General features: G+C 41.7%; 1 protein-coding gene across 1 annotated transcript in view; it reads left to right on the top strand.

Annotated features, from left to right (window-relative positions):
* The window catches only part of SPAG16 (sperm associated antigen 16), a 776,986-nt gene that overhangs the window by 367,543 nt on the left and 384,705 nt on the right, over positions 1-24,738 (top strand). The window contains exon 11 of the mRNA XM_075829642.1: positions 3,010-3,153. Coding sequence (XP_075685757.1) covers positions 3,010-3,153 — 144 coding nt within the window. The remainder of the gene's footprint in view (positions 1-3,009; positions 3,154-24,738) is intronic.

Here is a 24,738-nt window from a genome sequence, read left to right as displayed (position 1 = left end):
TCACTGGGGCAGATGGAATCTTCCAGCAAGACAATGCGACATGTCACATGGCTAGAAATGTCCGACAGTGGTTGCAAGAGAACGACCACGACTTCCAAGTACTTCCCTGACCCACTAATTTGCTAGACTTAAACCCAATTGAGCATCTGTGGGACCACCTCGATCGTTTTGTTCGGTCTATGGATCCTCCCCCACGCACCCTCCAGCAAACGTGGGATGCACTTCAGTCAGCATGGCTCCAGATACCTAAGACAACCTACTAGCACCTTATTGAGTCACTCCCAGCCCGTCTAGCTGCCATCCATTCTGCACACGTCGGTTACTCTGGATATTAGCTGGTGGTCAAAACAATGTGACCCGACTGTGTATAATGTAGCCCTTTTAACCCGTTAGTGACCAGCCCATCGTGTTTTTACGTTGGTCACTAACGGGCCTTATTCCGATGCCATAGACTTTTTACGTCGCGGCATCGGAATAAGTAAACAGAGCAGGGAGCTGTCAAATCTCCCTTCTCTCAGCTGCTAGAGGCAGCTGAGCACTGGGGGCATCCCTGTTCTGCTATTAGTATCGATCTCACCCGTTTAACCCCTCAGATGCGGTGCGCAATAGCGAGCACCGCATCTGAGTGGTTTTGGAGAGAGGGAGGGAGCTCCCTCTCTCTCCCACCGACACCCGGCGATACGATCGCCGAGTGTCAGTGTCTCTAATGGCAGCCGGGGGCCTAATAAAGGCCCCCAGGTCTGCCAGTAATGAATGCCTGCTAGATCATGCCGCAGGCATGACCTAGCAGATGCCTGTCCGTTTTAAACGGACAGGCATAATACACTGCAATACAGAAGTATTGCAGTGTATTATAATAGTGATCGCAGAATAGCATATTAAAGTCCCCTAGTGGGACTAGTGAAAAAGTAAAAAAAAAAGTTGAATAAAGTTAATTAAAAAAAAAATGTGAAAAATAAATGAAAAACCGACTTTTTCCCCTTACAAACTGCTTTACTATTAAAAAAACAAAATAAAGTAAAAAAGTTACAAATATTTGGTATTGCCGCGTCCGTAATGACCCCGACTATAAAGCTATTACATTACTTAACCCGCACGGTGAACGCCGTAAAAAATTAAATAAAAAATTACAGAAAAATTGCTGTTTTCTGTGAATCCTGACTTTAAAAAAATGTGATTAAAAAGTGATCAAAAAGTCGCATCTACTCCAAAATGGTACCAAGAAAAACTACAAGTCGTCCCGTAAAAAAAAAGCCCTCATGCAACTGCATCGGCGAAAAAATAAAAACGTTACGGCTCTTCAAATATGGAGTCGCAAAAACAAATAATTTTGAAAAAAAAGCGTTTTTACTGTGTAAAAGTAGTAAAACATACAAAATCTATACAAATTGGGTATCGTTGCAATCGTAACAACCCGCAGAATAAACGTATTGTGTTATTTATACCACACGGTAAACGGCGTAGATTTAGGACGCAAAAAAGAGTGGCGAAATTTCAGATTTTTTTCTATTCCCCCCCCAAAAAAAGTTAATAAAAGTTAATCAATAAATAATATGTCCCTCAAAATGGTGCTATTAAAAAATACAACTTGTCCCGCAAAAAACAAGACCTTATACAGCTATGTCGACGCAAAAATAAAAGAGTTATAGCTCTTGGAATGCGACGATTGAAAAACGTAAAAAATAGCCTGGTCATTAAGGTCTAAAATAGGCTGGTCATTAAGGGGTTAAGGCCTCCAAAGTTCAACATTACCAAAAGTGAAATGTAAGTTAGTACATTGATGACCAGTTGCAATTGCAAAAGTGAATGATATATAAGGTGGGGACTATTCTTAACGACCTGTGCCTATCCTAATTTTGTCCATATTACTAATTTAAGTTAATTTGAGATATTCTAACTGAAGTACAATTAGCGTAGAAAATAATGATATTATTGAGTCTTTGCAAAGGTATAACTGATAAAAATGCTGTTTTTATTTGGGCATTATATTATATGGAATATAATAAAATGCATGAACTATTAAATAGGATAGATACATTTTGGGTTAGTAGATAAATAGAGATTTGGAAAGGCACTTAGCTTCAGTTGAGGGTAGCAAAAATGAGAAATAAGAGGATTGCTTACTAGTTACCAAGTATTATTCATAGTGCCCTATTTCTAAAAAAAAAATAATTATGTGTATTAGATGAGATGTCCATAGAAAACAATGAGATTGCAGGTTGTTTTTTTTTTGCGTAATGCCAGTTAAAAACTATAAGCAGTTATGTGACTGGTTGTACTGGGTATCAGTTGTCTACTCTATATGTCATAAATAAGTCCTACTGTGTTCTTTTGTTTTACGTGAACATGTAGAAGGAGTAGTAGTCCTTTTGATTGAACACGATTCTGGTCTGGTGAGCCACAGTAATCTCTCGCTTTACAATGCCCTGACTTTATAATAATATCACTTTAACATGACTTAACCGTTGTAAAGTGAAGGTAGTACATACAACTTTCATGAGATTTTATGCAACGGCCGTGCAGCAAATATCAAAGAAAAAGACATTTGGGTATAAAAGTCACATGGAAGTTGCACAATCATTACTAATAAAGCTGTGGGGCAAGGGCTTCATGGTGTTACTTGTAAGTTACGGTAAAAACATGGGTTTGCTGTGACTGTCGCTGTAACTGGGAAACAAGTTGCAAGTGACCAAGCAATAAAAAAAAATTTGTGTTGGTTGCAAACAACTTTTTTTCATCATAGGTAAACATCGCAGTTTGACACCAGTCATGGTAATCCACAGTTTTACCATGTTTCACAAGTGCAGCTGTGAAGCTCTAGACTTCTTGAAAAAATTAGCATGACAAAAGTTTGTGTTTATCCACAGTCTTACATAACGTTTGTGTATAGACTACGTAATGAGTTTGGTTATACAAACTAATTTACTAAAAGCTATAAGTAGTGCCTTGGAGTGTTTTTTTGCTTCTTTATGCTATAATTATTTCTCTCTCTCACAATTTATTTCATAGTTTGGCCTTGCACCCCCGTAAGGAAATCTTGGTCACTGCCAGCGATGACCGTCTTTGGAAGATGTGGTCCATACCCAGTGGAGAGATTATCATGACTGGTGAAGGGCACTCAGATTGGCTTTCTGGCTGCTGCTTCCACCCAAAGTAAGCAAAAATGTTTATCCTAATGAACGGTGGCAACATCTGAATTATATTTATGTTTTGTGCTCTAAAAGAGAAGCCAAAATGCAATTTTCAGTGATCAACTCAATGTAATGTAGTGTCCAGGAGGTTGAAAGTATTGAGAAAATGAGAAAGTGCTTTAGAAGTCAGGCAGCATGTGAAATATGGGCAACAAGTTGAAATCTATTTACAGCTGAATTCTGTTAGTAATGGTCGAGGGAAAGCAGTAAATTTCATCTGCATAGTTCACTGTCCCCGTATCGTGTCTCCGACAATTCAGTTCCTTTCAAGGTTAGCCAAAGCTTTGTGCTTAATGAAAGTGTTGTGTCTGGTTTGTAACATGAGCGGATGAAAACATTGTCGTGTCCAAAAACTTGCTTGCTGCATAACCCTAAACCAAGTTTATGGATTATTAATGATAATAATATGAAATGTTCGGTTCCAGGTCCTTTCTGTACGAGAGGCAGCCAGTACTGTGATGTTAATTGGGTTTTCTAGCCGATGATATATCAGGAGATCAGCACAGACATGATCCATTAGCAACCAGTCGCAAAGCTTGAAGTCCTTTCTGCCCTCAATAATTCACTGTAACCTTCATGCCACATTGGCTTACTATGTCTCACTGAAGTATTTACCACCAATATTGACTCAATCAGTGTAAAATATATTAAGGTAGAGAACAATTTATCGAAAGTTGGTGTATAAACACGTTCTTACCACCCGTCTCTTCTTTTATTAGTGAGATGAAATACTTTGTTTGAAAACAGTTGGAAAATAAAACACAGCTAGTTGAAGAGAATGTTAATCAGATTTTGCTAATACATTGTTTCCATGGTGTCCAGGGACCGTAGTACACAGGGAGCGGAGGAAGATTTTCTCATTAGTGGACAGTGTAATCCTTACAAATAGACTTATACGGTTCTCTTTAATTATGAAAATAAGACCTAACATTTGTATTTCTTCATACAGAGTAGAAGTAAGAAAACATCACTTTAATCTATTGATTCAATTTTCATAGCTTTTGTGTTTTAATAGTTGTTTCTTAAAAAAAAAAATATTATTTCCCTCACAATTACATCATTACATTATCCCCAACCCTTCCTTTCACCCTTCCCCTTTATTCATCGGTTATTTCACCTTTCATTTAAGGGCAATGGTCCAAGGTTCAACCTCGCTGTTGCTATATATCTTATGTATCTAGGCCATCTTACCCAAAATCTTTTTTCCTGTCCATATTAAATTAAGTAAAATCTGGCCGTTCCACCAGGAACAACTTTTTCAAGGTTTCTATAACCTCTCATATTGGGTGGGTATACTGAGATTCATGCATTCATTATAGCCTTTCTAGCTGCCTGGCATATTAGGTGGATTATCTCTCTATGACAAGATATATCTAGGTAATAGTGAAATAAAACCAACCAAAACACATTTGCAATACTATCCCCTAGAATTCATTGTTTTAGATATCCTACTTCATCCCAGAACATTTTGAGTTCAGGACATTGCTACAAAGAGTAGACTAAGCCAACTTTTTTATGTCCATATTTTGGCCACTCTGTTTAGAACTCATAATGTACTTCCCAAGAGATTCATCAAAGCCCTAAGGACTCTATGCTTATTCTTCCATTGGGTCTCTCTCCATTTTTCTATGTTTTTAATCCTCCTTATTGTCGTCCATTCTTTTTTCAATCCCAATGCTATTTTATTCTCATCCATATCTAACTAAAACTCTGTTTTATAATTACATGGCATTTCTTACAACCCCAACCCATTTACTTGGGTTAAAAAACTGTTGTAGATCTTTGAGAACGCAGCTATGAATACCATGACTCCCCTCTTATTTTGCACTTTGACACTTCAGATATTATTGGAGGCTAGTACATACTTTAGTCTAAACAAGATAGCATGTAATGGGTTAAAGAATATTATGTCAATTCCATACTCACAGGATTGAGCAATCATCAAGGATCTGATAATGCTAATATCTTCATTTTATTGAATGTAACTCTCTTATATTTAATGTTTAGGCTGAATATCTATCTATCTATCTATCTATCTATCTATCTATCTATCTATCTATCTATCTATCTATCTATCTATCTATCTATCTATCTATCTATCTATCATCTATCTATCTATTATCTATCTATCTATCTATCTATCTATCTATCTATCTATCTATCTATCTATCTATCTATCTATCTATCTATCTATCTATCTATCTATCTATCTATCATCTATCTATCTATCATTTCATATAGTGTTCAAATCCCCTCCAATTACTTTAAACTGTGGGGAGTCAGCTGCCTCCAAGATGTGAATTTGTTAAAATAATTCTTATTTGGTTTCGGCGGTGCCTATACATTATATACCATCACTATTATATTATTACATTTCATAACTTTCCCATTAGCCTCATGTTTCAAGGCTCTTCTGTGGGATGGAGATTGACTTACAGGAAAGATACCTCCAATAGATGGCACTAAAGACATTGTTTTCCACTTCCTGGAGGGTACCTAACTGGTCTGGTATACCTCCTAATCTAAAATTCTTTCCCTTACCCATGGATCCAAGCTTACTAACCTCTACAAAACCCCTTATCCTTTTATATCTTGAGTTCACCCAAATTCCTGACGTCTTATATAATTAAACACACAATTCCTATTTTATACCATGCAATATGAGCCTAATGTAGAAGCATTAACATAAGCTTAGCAATTTCTTCTCTGTAAAGAGGGGGCAAAAGAAGGAAAGATGCCCCCCTCTAAGTGACCCCAGATCAAATTACTTCTTCTGACTAATTTTTGTGATATATTCCTCACTGTCTCCCTTCTGAGTTCATTACCTCTTAATGATATGCAACTTACAGTTACATTGCTGCAGTTAGGTACTTAAAGCAACAGCACGTACCTGTACGTGGCAGTGATGGAGCGGGCTCAGAAGCTGATCCTACGCCATCACCATCGGATTTCAGCTGTGTATTACAGCTGACACCCTTCTGTAAGGCTAGGACTGGAGGTAGCCTCCGATCTGGCAGATTAACCCCTTAGATGCAGCAGTCAAAAGTGACTATTGCATCTATGTGGTTTCTAGCCATTTGGCACCACTGTGACGCGGCTGCAAGGGGTGACAATGGTTGCTATGGCAACCAGATACCAAACAATGGCCTCACAAGGTTTTTCCCGCACAGGGAACACCGTAAACAAATAAAATAAACATTTCCAGAATCGCTGTTTTTTTGGTCACCACCCCTCCCAAAACATAGAAAAAAATGTGATCAAAAAGTCGCATGTACCCCAAAATTGTACCAATAAAAACTACAGCCCGTCTCGCAGAAAAACAAGACACAGCTTTTTTGATGGAAAAATAAAAAGTTATGTCTCTCAGAATATGGCAACACAAAAAAGAAATTTGTTTGAAAAAAAGGGATTTCATTGTGCAAACACTGTTAAACATTAAAAAAAAAACTATATACATTTAATATCGCCGTAGTCTTATCAACCCACAGAGTAAAGTAAAAATTTCATTTATAGCCCACGGTGAACACTGAAAAAAAAAAAAGAAGAAAAAACAATGTCAGAATTGCTGTTCTTTTTGGTCACCTTTCTTGCGAATAAAAAGTGATCAAAAAGTCGCATGTACCCCAAAATGGTACCAATGAAAACTACATATTGTCCCGCAAAAGAAGCCTTAACACAGCACCATTGGGGGGGAAATAAAAACGTTCTGCCTCTCAATATGATGACACCAAATGTGCAGTGTATGTTTCAAAATGGGATAAGATTGGGCACCTATTTATTAGTGCGACACTGGCCACATATCTGTGGATTATTATTTATTTATTTATTACATTATTATACCACATTATGTCCTGATGTACTCTGCACAGTTTGCATATAACCTGATGTACTCCGCACAGTTCGCATATGCCCGCACACCATAAACTGAAATATCAGTAAAGCCCCAAACAGAAATAATACCAAGCAAAATTCTCCCTCCAAAAGCCAAATGGCACTCCCTCCATTTTGAGCCCTGCGGTGTGCCCAGACAGCAGTTTACTTCCACATATATATCATTCCCATACCCGGGAGAACCCACTTAACAGTTTATGAGGTATTTTTTCTGCAGTGGCACAAACTGGGCACAACATATTGTGCACTAAAATTGCATATCAGTGGAAAATTGCAATTTTCACTTTGCACCATCCGCTGTGCGTTAATTTCTAATTTTACAAAAACCTAATGCGGTCAAAATTCACCCCTTAAATGCCTTGAGTGGTACAGTTTCCAAAATGAGGGTCACTTCTTGGTTTGTTTTACTGTTTGACCTCAAAGCCCTGCTGTAACCATGGGGGTAGGGAAACAGACAAGTGAGCCCTAATCTAACCGCCACTCAGTCCCTGCCTACTTGCAACGACCCGCCCTAGGCGACGGGGTACAACTGGGCGACGGTCCCTACACTCAATAAGTGCACGACAGACAAACAGACAAGGGAACACAGAACCTAAGGGAAACGGGGCAGTTGCCCACGGCAAACCGTGAGCAATAAGAGTAGTAAACGAGCCGAGTCAAACCAGGAGAGTACGAGGTGCCAAACGCAGAGCAGGAGAGTAGTGAACAAGCCGAGTCAAACCAGAAGAGCACGAGTTACCAAACGCAGAGCAGGAGAGTAGTCAGCAAGCCAGGGTCAATACGAAGCAGGGACAAATAGTACAAGAAGCTGCAGCAGGGCCAGGAAACCAACAGAGAAGATTCACAAGCAAGGAGGAACAGGAAAGGCAGGTATAAATAGACAGAGGGCGGGAGCTAGCTCCGTCTGGCCAGGCTGCGATAGGCTCTCCCACTCCTAAGCCTGCCATCCTGAGTGGTGGAAGATGGAGTCAGTCTCACAGACCTAGAAGCAGGTGCAGACTGATTACCTATGGGCGTTGATAAAGAAGCTGTGCCTGGCAGATCCTTTACAGTACCCCCCCCCCTTTTATGAGGGGCCACCGGACCCTTTCTAAGTGGACCTGGTTTATTGGGGAAACGAAGGTTGAACCTCCTGACCAATATCCCAGCGTGAACATCCCGGGCGGGTACCCACGTCCTCTCCTCAGGCCCGTATCCTCTCCAATGGACCAGGTACTGGAGGGAGCCTTGGACCATCCTGCTGTCCACAATCTTGGCCACCTCGAATTCTACACCCTCAGGGGTGAGAACAGGGACCGGAGGTTTCCTCGAGGGAGCCAAGGACGGGGAGCAGCGTTTAAAGAGGGAGGCATGAAACACGTCGTGTACTCGAAAAGATGGGAGCAACTCCAGTCGGAAGGAGACAGGATTGATGACTTCAATGACCTTGTACGGCCCTATAAACCGGGGAGCAAACTTCTTGGACGGGACTTTCAGGCGCAAATTTTTGGACGATAGCCACACCAGATCCCCGACCATAAACAAGGGGTTAGCAGAACGTCTTCTATCTGCCTGAGTTTTTTGTATGCTCTGGGACGCCTCTAGGTTCTTCTGAACCTGGGCCCAGACTGTGCACAGTTCCCGATGAACGACTTCTACCTCAGGATTGTTGGAACTAACAGGTGAAACGGAGGAAAACCGCGGATTAAACCCAAAATTACAGAAAAAGGGGGAGACCGCTGACGAGTTACTGACCCGGTTATTAAGGGAAAATTCGGCGAGGGGAATGAATGAGACCCAATCATATTGACAGTCAGAGATAAAACACCTTAAATATTGTTCTAGAGACTGATTAGTCCTCTCAGTTTGGCCATTAGTTTCAGGATGGAAGGCAGAGGAGAAGGACAGATCAATCTCCAACTTTTTACAGAAGGCTCTCCAAAACAATGAAACAAATTGTACCCCTCTGTCAGAAACAATATTGACATGGACCCCATGGAGACACAGGATGTGTTTGACAAACAAGGTAGCTAACTTCTTAGCATTGGGTAGTTTCTTGAGGGGCACAAAGTGGCACATCTTACTGAAGCGGTCTACTACAACCCACACCACCGACTTGCCTTGAGATGGAGGCAAATCGGTGATAAAATCCATGGAGATATGGGTCCAAGGTCTCTGGGGAATGGGCAAAGAACGTAGTAAGCCCGCTGGTCGGGACCTGGGAGTCTTGGACCTAGCACAAACTTCACAAGCGGCGACGTAGGCCTTAACGTCTTTAGGCAACCCAGGCCACCAATAGTTTCTGGCAATGAGGTGCTTGGTACCCAGGATGCCTGGATGACCAGATAGTGCGGAGTCATGATTTTCCCTAAGTACCCTTAGCCGGAATTGCAGGGGAACAAACAGCTTGTTCTCAGGAAGGATCCCGGGAGCTGAACCTTGATCAGCCGCAATCTCAGAGACTAAATCAGAATCAATAGAGGAAATGATTATACTTGGAGGCAAAATACAAGCAGGATCTTCCGCCGAAGGAGGGCTGGCCATGAAGCTATGCGACAGTGCATCAGCCTTAATATTTTTAGACCCAGCCCTATAGGTAACCAAAAAGTTGAATCTGGTAAAAAATAACGCCCATCGAGCTTGTCTCGGGTTTAGCCTCCGGGCAGATTCTAGGAAAACCAGATTCTTGTGGTCGGTAAGCACCGTTACCTGGTGCCTAGCCTCCTCCAGGAAGTGGCGCCACTCTTCAAATGCCCATTTAATGGCTAAGAGTTCGCGGTTGCCAATATCATAGTTACTCTCAGTGGGCGAAAACTTCCTGGAGAAGTAGGCACAGGGACGGAGATGGGTGAGGGACCTGGTACCCTGGGACAAGACAGCCCCCACTCCCACCTCGGACGCGTCAACCTCCACGATAAACGGCTCCATTTGGTTGGGCTGAACCAGCACCGGGGCCGAGATAAAGCACTTCTTAAGGACCTCAAAAGCCTAGACAGCCTCAGGAGGCCAGTGGAGGAGATCAGCACCTTTGCGAGTGAGATCCGTAAGAGGCTTAGCGATGACCGAGAAGTTAGCAATAAATCTCCTGTAATAATTAGCGAACCCCAGGAAGCACTGTAACGCCTTCAGGGAGGCAGGTTGGACCCATTCCGCCACAGCCTGGACCTTGGTGGGGTCCATGCGGAATTCATGAGGAGTGAGGATTTGACCCAAAAATGGTATCTCCTGCACCCCAAACACACATTTTTTGGTCTTCGCAAACAGTTTGTTTTCCCGAAGGACCTGGAGCACCTTCCTGACATGCTCAATGTGGGAGGACCAGTCCTTGGAAAACACAAGTATGTCATCAAGGTACACTACAAGAAATACCCCCAGGTAGTCTCTTAAAATTTCATTTATGAAATTCTGGAAGACCGTGGGAGCATTACACAACCCAAAGGGCATGACGAGGTATTCGAAATGACCTTCGGGCGTGTTAAACGCAGTCTTCCACTCATCCCCCTCTTTGATGCGGATAAGGTTATAAGCCCCCCGTAGATCAAACTTAGAGAACCATTGGGCCCCCTGAACCTGATTAAAGAGATCAGGAATCAAAGGAAGGGGATACTGGTTCCTCACAGTGACCTTATTCAAGTTTCGGTAGTCAATGCATGGCCTAAGACCACCATCCTTCTTCCCAACGAAGAAGAAGCCAGCACCTACCGGAGAAGTAGAGGGGCGAATGTAACCCTTGGCCAGGCATTCCTGGATATACTCTCTCATGGCTTCACGTTTGGGACTAGAGAGATTAAATATCCTACCCTTAGGGAGCTTAGCTGCTGGTACCAAATCGATAGCGCAATCGTATTCCCTATGAGGGTGTAACACTTCGGAGGCCTCCTTAGAGAAAACATCAGCGAAGTCCTGAACAAACTTAGGTAGCGTGTTCACCTCCTTAGGGGGAGAAATAGAATTAACAGAAAAACATGACGTCAAGGATTCATTACCCCATTTGGTAAGATCCCCAGTATTCCAGTCAAACGTGGGATTATGCAACTGCAACCAGGGAAGGCCTAAAACCAAATCGGACAATAAACCCTGCATTAACAGTACAGAGCACTGCTCCAAATGCATGGAGCCAACAAGGAGTTCAAAAACAGGGGTATGCTATGTAAAATAACCATTAGCAAGAGGAGTGGAGTCGATACCCACTACCGGGACAGGTTTAGGCAAATCAATCAAAGGCATAGCTAGAGACATAGAAAATTCCACAGACATGATATTAGCAAAAGACCCTGAATCCACGAAGGCGCTGCCGGTAGCAGACCTACCACCAAAAGAGACCTGAAAGGGAAGCAAGATTTTATTACGTTTCATATTTACGGGAAATACCTGTGCGCCCAAGTGACCTCCCCGATGATCACTTTGGCGCGGAAGTTCCTCTGGCTGCTTATTCTTACGCCCAGGACAGTTGTTCACTTGATGCTTGTCATCCCCACATTAGAAGCAGAGACCATTCTTCCTGCAGTACTCTCTACGTTGTTGGGGGGACACGGAGGCCCAGAGTTGCATAGGTACCTCCGAGTCTTCCGTGGAAGAACGAAGCAACGGAACCTCGGGAGGCATCATGGGGGAGTCAGAGGAGAAAACACCAAGACAATCAAGTCGTCGTTCCCTGAGACGTCGGTCAAGTCGTACCGCTAAAGCCATAACCTGGTCTAGGGAGTCAGAAGAGGGGTAGCTAACTAGCAGGTCTTTCAGGGCGTTCAACAGGCCCAACCTAAACTGGCACCTTAAGGCAGGGTCATTCCACCGAGAAGCTACGCACCACTTCCTAAAGTCAGAACAATACTCCTCCACAGGTCTCTTACCCTGACGTAAGGTCACCAGCTGACTCTCGGCAAAGGCAGTCTTGTCAGTCTCGTCATAAATGAGTCCGAGAGCAGAAAAGAAAAGATCAACGGAGGAAAGTTCAGGGGCGTCAGGAGCCAAGGAGAAGGCCCATTCTTGGGGCCCCTCCAGGAGCCGGGACATAATTATACCCACCCGCTGGCTCTCAGAACCTGAGGAGTGGGGCTTTAAGCGAAAATAGAGCCTACAACTCTCCCGAAAGGAGAGAAAAGTCTTCCGGTCCCCTGAGAACCGGTCAGGCAACTTGAGGTGGGGTTCAAGAGGTGAGGTGAGGGGCACTACCATGGTAGCATCATTCTGGTTGACCCTCTGAGACAGGGCCTGGACCTGTAGGGAGAGACCCTGCATTTGCTGAGCCAGGGTCTCAAGGGGGTCCATAGTAGTGTCAGGGACCAGGGTAGACTAGGTATATAGGCTTGTGAATATGTAACCATGGGGGTAGGGAAACAGACAAGTGAGCCCTAATCTACCCGCCACTCAGTCCCTGCCTACTTGCAACGACCCGCCCTAGGCGACGGGGTACAACTGGGCGGCGGTCCCTACACTCAATAAGTGCACGACAGACAAACAGACAAGGGAACACAGAACCTAAGGGAAACGGGGCAGTTGCCCATGGCAAACCGTGAGCAACAAGAGTAGTAAACGAGCCGAGTCAAACCAGGAAAGTACGAGGTGCCAAACGCAGAGCAGGAGAGTAGTGAACAAGCCGAGTCAAACCAGGAGAGCACGAGGTACGAAACGCAGAGCAGGAGAGTAGTCAGCAAGCCAGGGTCAATACGAAGCAGGGACAAATAGTACAAGAAGCTGCAGCAGGGCCAGGAAACCAACAGAGAAGATTCACAAGCAAGGAGGAACAGGAAAGGCAGGTATAAATATAGAACCTAACAACGAACCAGATGGGACATATCCCTTAAGAAAATATTGTACTCAATATAAAAAGCACAAAAAATATCTTTATTAAATATAATGACAAAATAACACAGTAATAGAAAAAGAGAGATAATACAGCATATACGGAGACATATACAGCAGGGTCAGATAGAAAAGACCATGACCAACAGAATCAACCATATACTAATGATCACTCACACGCTCGAATAATATCCAATAATAACACAAGCCCAGGGGTGTGTAATATAAATCCCACATGTAGCAAATAGAAATGAGAAGGTGGCCTGTACAATATCAGAACCTATACAAAAAGGGGAGGGCAGGATAACATATGGCAGCATGCATATAATGATAATACGTCAGAGCCAACACAGAAAAGGTGCAGCTAAATCGATATGTATACAGTAATACGTATAAAGACAACGCAGTATAACAAAATAGATATATGTATACTGCTAAATAGGAGTCAGCACAAGAAAAGAGTGTAGCTATTGACGTATAACAAGAGATAGTGTAGCTCAGATAGCTATAGAAAAATGCAGCTGCCAAAGTTAGACAATATAGCCCAAAAGTCAGTATAGGTTTAGCAAAGGCACATACACATACCCTGAGACATGTTGAAAGAGCGTGGAGGATCAGAAGATCTGGGTGAACAAGCGCCTCGACGCGCGTTTCGCCCGATAGACCGGCTTCGTCAGGAGGGCCAGGAAACCAACAGAGAAGATTCACAAGCAAGGAGGAACAGGAAAGGCAGGTATAAATAGACAGAGGGCGGGAGCTAGCTCCGTCTGGCCAGGCTGCGATAGGCTCTCCCACTCCTAAGCCTGCCATCCTGAGTGGTGGAAGATGGAGTCAGTCTCACAGACCTAGAAGCAGGTGCAGACTGATTACCTATGTGCGTTGATAAAGAAGCTGTGCCTGGCAGATCCTTTACACCTGCATTTGTGGGCAAATTCTGCGAAAATCACCAAAATAGGCCATAAATGCGCATTGTGCTTTTTCACTCCTAAGCCCTGTCATATGTGCAGGCAAATGATAAATGCCTTGAGGGGTGAAGTTTCCAAAATGGGGTCACTTTTTGGGGTTTTCCACTGTACTCTGGTACCTAAGGGAGCTGCAAATGCGACATGAGCCCCGAACAACAATCCAGCAAAACCTGTCCTTTAAAAGGCAAATGGCGCCATGTGCCCAAACAGCAGTTTTGGGCCATATATGGGGTATTGCCATACTCGTGAAAATAAAAAAATACTTGTGAAAATAAAAAATTCGGAGCTAAAACTACATAATTTTGGAAAAAAATGCATTTTTCATTTTTACTGCCTAATTCTAATAAAATCTATGAAACACCTGTTGTGTCAAAATTCTCACTACAACCAAAAATGAAAGCCCTGAGGGGTGTAGTTTGCAAACTAGTGTCACTTTTAAGGAATTTCCCCTGTACTGGTACCTCAGGGGCTCTGCAAATGCAACATGGCGCCCAAAAACCAATCAAGCCATGTCTACATGCCAAAGAGCGCTCCTGCCATTGGGAGGCAGAGAAAGCGTTTTTCGCATCGTTTTTGCCTGCAGCACTCAATAGCCACGGGCGAAAAATGCGGAATTTTAAGGCTGAATTTTTTGCCTGCAAAAACCTCTGTGTGAACAGGTCCTAAAGGGTTAAGAAACGGTCTAAATGCTGTTTTAAATACTTTCAGGGTGCATTTTTTTTTTAAATGGGGTGATTTATGTGGGGGTTTCTAATATATAGGACCCTCAAAGCCACTTCCGAACTGAACTGAAATAGGTTTTGGAAATTTTCTTGAAAATATGAGAAGTTGCTGGTAAAGTTACAAGCCTTGCAACGTCCTAGAAAAATAAAAGGACTTTAAAAAATGATGCCAATAAAAAAGTAGACATATGGTAAATTTTAACTAGTTATAAGGCCTCATGCACACGACCGTATTTTTGTCCACCCGTAAATACTGGCGTAAATACGTATCCTTGGTCACACGTATTCAACCCGTTTTGCACCAGTATTTACGGACCCGTGCCCGTGAATACGGGTCCGGTGTCACCCGTATTCCACCCGTATTTACGGGCACGTTTTGGGCTGCAAAATTGCACTGCACTAATCGGCAGCCCTTCTCTCTATCAGTGCAGGATGGAGAGAAGGGACCACCCTTTCCGTAATAAAAGTAAAAGAAATTCATACTTACCCGGCCGTTGTCTTGGTGACGCGTCCCTCTCTTGACATCCAGTCTGACCTCCCTGGATGACGTGGCAGTCCATGTGACCGCTGCAGCCTGTGATTGGCCTGTGATTGGCTGCAGCGGTCACATGGGCTGTAACGTCATCCCAGGAGGCTGGACTGGAGGAAGAAGCAGGGAGTTCTGGGTAAGTATGAACGTCTTTTTTTTTTTTTTTTTTACAGCTTTATCTATATTGTGATTGGTAGTCACTGTCCAGGGTGCTGAAACAGTTACTGCCGATCGTTTAACTCTTTCAGCACCCTTGACTGTGACTATATACTGACGTCGCCTAGCAACGCTCCCGTAATTACGGGTGCACACACGTAGCAACCCATAATTACGGGAGCCCCATAGACTGGTATGGGCTGCCTGTGCCATAATTACGGCCTGAAATAGGACATGTTCTATCTTTTTGAACAGCACAGGCACCTTCCCGTAAGCATACGGGGAGGTACCCGTGGCCAATAGAAGTCTATGGGCCCGAAATGACAGACCGTGATTACGGCCCGTAATTACAGGAGTTTTTACGGTCGTGTGCATGGGGCCTAACTATTTTGTGTGGTATTACTATCTGGTTTACAAGCGGAAACATTTAAAAAGTCTCTGTCACTGGATTAGAAGTGCCCTATCTCCTACAAAATCTGATCGGCGCTGTAATGTAGATAACAACAGTGGTTTTTATTTTGAAAAACGATCATTTTTTACAAGTTATGAACAATTTTAGATTTATGCTAATTAGTTTCTTAATAGACAACTGGGCGTTTTTTTACTTTTTACCAACTGGGCGTTGTAAAGAGAAGTGTATGACGCTGACCAATCAGCGTCATACACTTCTCGTTGTTCCAGCCCAGCTTCTTTCACTACACACACAGTGTGATCTCGCTGTGAATGACAGCACAGCGTGATCTCGCGAGATCACGCTGTGCTGTCACTTACTCACACATTATCTTTACCAAAGTGTCTTGATAGTGAATAGACGTTGCCTCCAGCCTGGATGCAATGTCTATTCATGCTCCTGACAAGTTTCTGTGGGACTTACTCACACAGCACAGCGTGATCTCGCTGTGAATGACAGCACAGCACTCTCGAGATCACGCCTTGTGTGCAGTGAAAGAAGCTGGTCTGGAACAATAAGAAGTATATGATGCTGATTGGTCAGCGTCATACACTTCTCTTTACAATGCCCAGTTGGTAAAAAGTTTTAAAAAAAACGCCCAGTTGTCTATTAAGAAACAAATTAGCATAAATCTAAAATGTTCATAACTTGCTCAAAATTGATTGTTTTTCAAAATAAAAACCACTATTGTTATCTACATTACAGCGCCGATCAGATTATGTATAATAATGTATAATCTGGTGACAGAGCCTCTTTAAATTTAGAAAAATTTAAATTTTTGCAGAAATTTCCCTAAAAATGTTGGTGTTTTTCACAAATAAACACTGCATGTATTGACCACATTTTACCACTAACATAAAGTACAATGTGTAATGAGAAAACAGCCTCAGAATCGCTTGAAAAAATAAAATAATTCCAAAGTTATTACCACATAAAGTGACATGTCAGATTTGAAAAAATTGGCCTGGTTCATAAGGCCAAAACAGGCTGTGTCCGTAAGGGGTTAAAAGTTGTAAAAGATCCTTCTTATAAAATATAAAAATAAACTTTCAGCACAGCTGGGTATGCCAGCCTGAATCTGATCCCTTTTTTCACCAATAGTAATTGTTACGTTTATTACTTAAAGAGGCTCTGTCACCACATTATAAGTGCCCTATCTCCTACATAATCTGATCGGCGCTGTAATGTAGATAACAGTGGTTTTTATTTTGAAAAACGATCATTTTTGAGCTAGTTATGAACATTTTTAGATTTATGCTAATTCGTTTCTTAATAGACAAGTTGGCGTGTTTTTCCTTTTTACCAACTGGGCGTTGTGAAGAGAAGTGTATGACGCTGACCAATTAGTGACCAATCAGCGTCATAGACTTCTCATTGTTCCAGCCCATTGTTACAGCGTGATTGTGCAGTGAAAGAAGCTGAGCTGGAACAATGAGAAGTGTAGGACACTGATTAGTCACTGATTGGTCAGCGTCATACTCTCCTCTGCATAACGCCCAGTTGGTAAAAAGTAAAAACACGCCAAGTTGTCTATTAAAGGGGTTGTCCGAGATACCATCATATTTTCAAAAACCCCTTTAATGCATGTAATTTATGAAAGTAAATACTTTTGTAATATATTAAAAACCACTGTTGTTATCTACATTCCAGCGCCGATCAGATTATATAGGAGATAGGGCACTTATAATCTGGTGACAGAGCCTCTTTAATGCCGTGGAATAGTCTGGGAATATTCAAATTTTATGATCTTCCCATAAAATGTCGGGATTTTTCCTAGGGGCTTTAATATATCTTTTACTGAGTAGTTTTACTTACTGTTCTAGGCTTCACTCTCTCTTTCCCCCAGGGTCCTATCCTATGTGATCTTTCCACTTTTAAAGTTGGTTTTATCTTAAATGCTTGCAGAAGCTTCATAGATATTATTTCTGTAAGTTGTGCAGGAGGGTATTTTTTTTCGTAAGGCCAATCACGCGGATATCGTTGTGTTTTGACCTATTTTCTAGGTCATCAAAATGTCATTATCTCAAGTCAGATTCTGCACATTAGAGTGGAGTTCCTCCACCTCATCTTCCACTCTTTCCTCTTGGGATTGGACCTGATTGTTTAGATCCTCTAAATCTTGCTGTACTGCGTTGTCGATTGAGTCCTATAATAATGTATTTCCTTCAACACTTCCTTAAATAAGGATTTTAAATTAGTTTAAAGAAACTGAGTCCTTATATTCTGGTTGGTCAGTGATGGTTTATTCTGAGATCTGTCCTGTTTAGAATTTCTGGAAGATAAGTTGAAACTTATTAGTGTCCCTTTTCAGGGAAGCTTTCACTGAAATTCTCCTATGGATCTTAGAGAGAGAAGAAAAGAGTACAAAAACCTATGGAAGAATAACACAATATCTTACAAAGTGCTAAGTGCTATTACCAATTCAGAAAGTGCATGTGCTAGTCTAAATTCCTAAAAATATAAATACGTACAAAAATCCTTCATTCATAAACTACTCATCTCTTTCAGTCACCATTTAAATAAATGTATTATGGCTCTTTATTGGTTTGAAAGATTCAAATTCATATAAATGGAAATAGATAATAAATTAATTTTTCTACGTCCCATGCAGTATTTCTTCCAGTTTCAATTAACTCCAATTATGACCACGTTTTGATAAGCAAAAGAAAAAAATTAGAGAAAAAAAAAGGAGAAATTCTATTGTCTGGAAAAGTTCATACATCTGTGAAATAGAATTAAAGGGGTTTTCCCACAAATGGTAATGTAAAGTTCCTACAGCATTGTACATATATTTTGCTTCAAAACTGTGTTTACATGACCGCAACTATGCTCTGCAGACTACATGTCCCAAAAATCCACTGTCTGCAGAGCGCGCTCCCATGCTCTGCCTGTGATAATCCCAGTGCAGTGTGCAGAATATGGTGCCCTATATTTAAAATGTCGTTGCGGGACTTGGGCAGAATTTGAGTTTGCCAAAGATCTTTAGTTAGATTTCTTATTCTGAGCATGCTCATTCTTTCTTATGGGCTTCAGCCAGTCCCGGGAAACACTGCATGCCCTGAAAAAGCATGGTTACGAGAGGGGAAGCTGGCCACCAGAAAAAACTATGGTTGGCATCTGTACATGTGCGACCAAATATAGAGGAGCAGGTATGTTCAGAACTGTGAAACACAGAAATATTTTTAATTACTTCAAATTAACATAATTTTTACATTTGCATTGTCTATACATTTAAATAGGATAAGTTTAGTAGAAAAACCCAGTGCTTATACTCCTATAAAACAGGGAAAAAAGAAAAATTTGAGCAGCCAATGATTCTGTATACCCCTCAAAACTCCACTTTCAGATAAATATAACCTCCTGCTTTTTCCAGTTTGTCATTTATTTTATTCGTTGAAAGGTGAAAAAGGAAAATGAAACATATGACCTGTTCTCTCCTTTTAAGGATTTTTTTTTGTCCTCTTTTCTTTCTAAGAGTCAGCTGATCAGAGAAGTCTGCCGTGCCGAGAGTCTGTACACACAACCGGCCACAGCCACCTTATTCCTCCACGAGTGTGCCTCTTTTCATCAAATGCAGTCCCCGAGTTCTCAGGACAATATTTTAGTCAGACCGATCCACTCTCCTCAAACCCGTCAGTCCACATTCACTTGCAACCGAGCTTCGATCTCCTATAGGCCAGTCCGGGTTCACCTCATCGGCTAGTAACACTCTGTGCAAGTGGTTGTACTTCCCATTCTTTGCTTGGTCTGGATCTCGGGGACAGCTTCTACCACTGCTGGGATAAGTTCACATATATGGACCCACCACGATTTTGGGGTAGTGTGGGATAGTGGGGTGGGGTCTCTGCATGAGTCTACGTAGATCAGACTCCAGGTTTGGCTTGACCGCCTATCACGTCAGAATTTCAGACGCACATCCCTAAACTCCCAATAGATGACAAACTGATGACAACTGATTACGTTTCTATTCCTTCATACATCAATTTAATATTTTCCTAATATGTACTGATTTATATGTTATGTTCACCTTTGCAACCAATATTTTTTTATTCCTCCATTGCATAATAATAAAAAAGATTCTACAGTTTGATCCTAAAGTGTTACTCTTCTATTTGCCCCTTCTTCTTGTGCATTATTTATGTGCAGAAAATATAGTTCAAGGAACAAACTGGACTGAGCTCTATTTCCACCAGCATTCTTGGTTTCAGAGTTCCATTCCAACCATTCTATTCAAATGTATTTGACTAATTTTGGTATCAGAGTTAAAGGGATCTCCAGGGACTTAAAAATTGATGACAATGGATAAGGAACCTAAGTTTGATCCATGGGGGACAGACCAGAAAAAGGGCCGCAGCACTCCAGTGGATGCCGAGGCCCCTCCATTGTTTAGCAGGGGTTGGACCCCCTACCAGTCAAATGTTGATGGCCTATTCTAAGGATTGGCCATCAATGTTTAAGTCCATTTAACTAAGGATTTAAATGTTCGGCAGCAACACATTTCAATATAAAGTATAGTAATGTAATATTTATTTTTATGTTAATACAGTATAATAAAAAAGCATCATGTGGATAATGTTGAATAGGATACATGGATTGATTGGTATCCTAAATTATTATTCAATTGGGAACATTAGAAAGGCATGAAGCCTGCCAGGCAGACAGATATATAGAATGGTTGGGTTTAAGATGCTTTTACCTTCTGATGTCTCTGTTTACACTGGTGTCATGGTTTGCTAGCGTAATGTGCTGCACTATTTTGTCCAGTAAAAAAAAAAGAAACTAAAACCCAACAGCTCTGATATAAATCAATGCAATCCATTAGTATCCATAAAAAAATTAAATCAAACTGGATTATTTAAACACACCATAGATCCTATAATACAGGAATCTATAAGGCCAGTGTGAACACAGCTTACGATTTGTGTGTGTGAATATATTTGCGTGCACATACAATATGTGTTCTTCCTTTATGAGCCCAAATGTTTGGATAAGTACAGTATGTTATAAAAGACTCCTTCAAGAAGGATGTTGTTGAATTTCTCGTGTATCCGCAAAGCTTTCATGGTCGACGTTTTCATTTGAAATGTTCTTCGTGAAGTACGTGATTTGTGATCTTCATAAGAATTGTGAGTGAAGTTGTGAATTTGCAATGAAAGTTACATTTTATAAATTCCGTGTAGTGTGCAGTACTTATCATATTACTATTTTTTGATTTTGTGTCTCAACAATGATGGACAGTTAGATTCCAAAATAGGTCCATATCATGACTAAAAAAATATTTAGCTGTGAACTAAAAGCCCTTGGGGTCACAGCAGTAAGTATGAAAATACAGACTTCAAATGCTGCTAAATGTCATCACGGAGCTGTTTCCTTAGTCCAAGTTAAACAAAACAGCATTTTTCTGCATCTGAACTGTGAAGAAAGATTCACAGTTTGGCTTGACCTCACTTTTTAAAGGTCTTATTCATCTACAAAGAGAGCCAAGGACAAGCAATTTTAGCTTTGGAGAACTTCATTGAATATAAAGACAGAAGTTAAATTCCCAACCACTTATGTCAGGAAGTTTGCCGGATCCCCATGGCTCATGTAGAAAGCAGCAGATAATGAGTAGGAAAGCGGAAGGAAGACTTTGTTTAATGAACATTTAACAGGTTATTAAGCATAAAAAATGGACTTGGAGATATAAACTCAAATTATACAAAAAAAACACATTTTTTTTTTTTTTTTTTGTAATTTTTCCATGTAGGAAAAAAATAAAATAGAGTCCTGTTAGGCCTAATGAACACGACCGTAAGGGTCTTTACTGTCCGCAAATACGGATCTGACGGCTACACATCCATATCCGTCCGCAATTGCGGAATCGGCCATAAACATCTATGGTCACCAATAGGTGCCGCATTTCTGGACAATAGCACATATTCTAGATTTTGCGTATCATTTCTACCGCACGGACACACACATCCATGAATATACGGAAAGGTGTCCGTGGCCATTAGAAATTAATAGGTCTGCAATTTCATCCGTAATTACAGATGAAAACTATGGTTGTGTGCATGGGGCCTTAGTTATTCTGCACAGCATGGGAAATTCTTGATTTGTAGTAATTGAATAATCTGAGATAATTAGCTCCATTTATCTTTTGGTTATTCCTAATCTCTGTCTCACAACAACAATAAAGTTTGATTTAGTGATGCACATGTCTTGGATGTATTGGAATTTATTCCATAAAGCAACCATTTTTGCAAGTGACAACCAGATCTGCCACCATATTGTTTGTCACTTTTGAAATAGCTTTTCAGTAACTGACAATCATTTGTCACTGCAACGACAAGTATTAACAGAAAATCAAAATCCCAACAAATACACCACTTGTGAACATGGGCTAAACACTGCCTGCTTCCCATTTCCACTGTCTGAACTGACATGGAAATTGAAATTAAGGGGGATGTCAAGTCAAGATCTGAAGGACCAAGTAAAATCTCTTATAGAACTACTTGTAGACTGAACAAGTGTGTAAAACACAACCCTCACATAATCGCCATAGACCTGTATGGAGGTGTTCATACCATGGCAATACTTTTTTGGTATTAAGTGCTGTGCTCTGATAAACAAATATATAATTTTAGGCTAGAATCCCAAAAGTTATGCTTGGAGAAAAAAAAGCATTTAAAAAAAAAAAAACATCTTGCCAACTGTCAAGCATTAGGGGTGCTCCAATTATGGTTTGGGTTGTGTGGCATCCCGTAGCGCTAAAAAGATTGTGCGGATAGAAGAAGAATCAATACTACCAAATATCAACAAATCTGGGAAACCAATGATGCCATAATAAGCTTTGTGCTTTTTACTTCCCCCACCCATTTGTAAATGTAATGTTATGTAATGTGGACGTGTGTATTGATTTACCTGGTGCCGTATTTGACGGGCAGCCGTGGGGGACACATGATCTGTATTCTGACAACTCAAATCCTACAGCTTCTACTGTAGAAACCGGATGTCATTCTATCTATGCAAGTCCATAAGTCATCAAGGCTGTCATAGACTTGCATTGAAAGCCTGACTTCCGGTCCCCACAGCAGACGCTCTAGGATACAGGGAGTCAGAATGAAGATCCTGACTTCCCACGGCGGCATGGAACGGATCGTCAGCTTGCAAAATACAGCACCAGGTAAGTAAATACATAAGTCCACATTAGGGTATGTTCACACGCTTAACCAAAAACGTCTGAAAATACGGAGCTGTTTTCAAGGGAAAACAGCTCCTGATATTTAGACGTTTTTTAAGCCACTCGCGTTTTTCGCTGCTTTTTTTGCTGCATTTTTTAAGGCCGTTTTTGGAGCTGTTTTTAATAGTCTATCAAAAACGGCTCCAAAAACATCCCAAGAAGTGACCTGCACTTCTTTTTCGCGGTTGTTTTTTTACGCGACGTGTAAAAAAAACGGCCCGTTCGAACAGAACTCAGTTTTTTCCATTGAAATTAATGGGCAGATGTTTGGAGGCTTTCTGTTTCCGATAAAACGGTCGAAAATAAGCCGTGTGAACATACACTTATACTACTTTACATTTAGAAATGGGAGCGTTAAAGACGTGCATGTTGCCAAAAATCTGTTGGTAGATGTTAAAGCATACCTCCCATTATGCTTGCGGCCGCGTCTTCTGACAGAAATTTAAAAGTGATGGCGAGATACTCAGCCAGGAGTGCGGGCAGAAAAAGGCTTCAAAGTGTTGAACAATCGAATAGGCAACTGGACTGCCCGCTCTCCTGAATGCGTCTTCTGCCGTCACCTTTAAAATTTTGAAAACACGACTGGAGGTGTACATGCAAACATTCAAATAATATTTCTGAACTAGCTACAAGAAATGTTTAGAGCAGGGGTCTCAAACTCGGCCGGGTAAGTGGGCCGCATATAGAAAAAATGGGAAGTTGACGGGCCGCATTACTTTCAAATTTGATAAGATAAAAAATTATTGTTAATCAATTAGTTATTTGAACTACTATAACACTATATTACTATAATAATAATAATACTACATTACTATAAAAATAGTGCTAGGTTTAAAATTTGAGATATTTCTCCACGTGCTTATTTCAACAATCCAGTTTTCCAGTTTAAGTGTCGCTAAATGCAGTCCGGCAGCTCAGTTAGCACACATGTCAAGATTGGGCAGCCCCTTTTTAGATAGTGCCACAGTGCCCTCAGTGGATGCTGCCTCAGTGCCCTCTGTGGATGCTGCCGCAGTGCCCTCTGTGGATGCGGGCGCAGTGCCCTCTGTGGATGCTGCTACAGTGCCCTCTGTAGATAATGCAACACACCCCTAGATAAGGCCACAGTGCCCTCTGTAGATAAGGCCACAGTGCCTTCTGTAGATAATGCCACAGTGCCCTCTGTAGATAATGCAACACACCCCTAGATACTGCCACAGTGTCCTCTGCAGATACTGCCACAGTGTCCTCTGCAGATACTGCCACACACCCACTTGTAGATAATGCCACAGTGTCCTCTGTAGATGCCACAGTGCCCTCTGTAGATGCTGCCACAGTGCCCTCTGTAGATGCTGCCACAGTGCCCTCTGTAGATGCTGCCACAGTGCCCTCTGTAGATGCTGCCACAGTGCCCTCTGTAGATGCTGCTACAGTGCCCTCTGTAGATGCTGCCACAGTGCCCTCTGTAGATGCTGCCACAGTGCCCTCTGCAGATGCTGCCACAGTGCCCTCTGTAGATGCTGCCACAGTGCCCTCTGTAGATGCTGCCACAGTGCCCTCTGTAGATGCTGCCACAGTGCCCTCTGTAGATGCTGCTACAGTGCTCTCTGTAGATGCTGCCACAGTGCCCTCTGTAGATGCTGCCACAGTGCCCTCTGCAAATGCTGCCACAGTGCCCTCTGTAGATGATGCCACAGTGCCCTCTGTAGATAATGCCACAGTGCCCTCTGTAGATAATGCAACACACCCCAAGATAATGCCACAGTGTGCTCTGTAGAAGTTGCCACAGTGCCCTCTGTAGATGTTGCCACAGTTCCCTCTGTAGATGCTGCCACAGTGCCCTCTTTTTGA

This window comes from Rhinoderma darwinii, chromosome 6 (assembly GCF_050947455.1).
Source record: "Rhinoderma darwinii isolate aRhiDar2 chromosome 6, aRhiDar2.hap1, whole genome shotgun sequence".
In the NCBI taxonomy this organism is placed as follows: domain Eukaryota; kingdom Metazoa; phylum Chordata; class Amphibia; order Anura; family Rhinodermatidae; genus Rhinoderma; species Rhinoderma darwinii.
The sequence above is the reverse complement of the archived record's forward strand: the minus strand, read 5'-3'. Positions and strand labels throughout refer to the sequence as shown.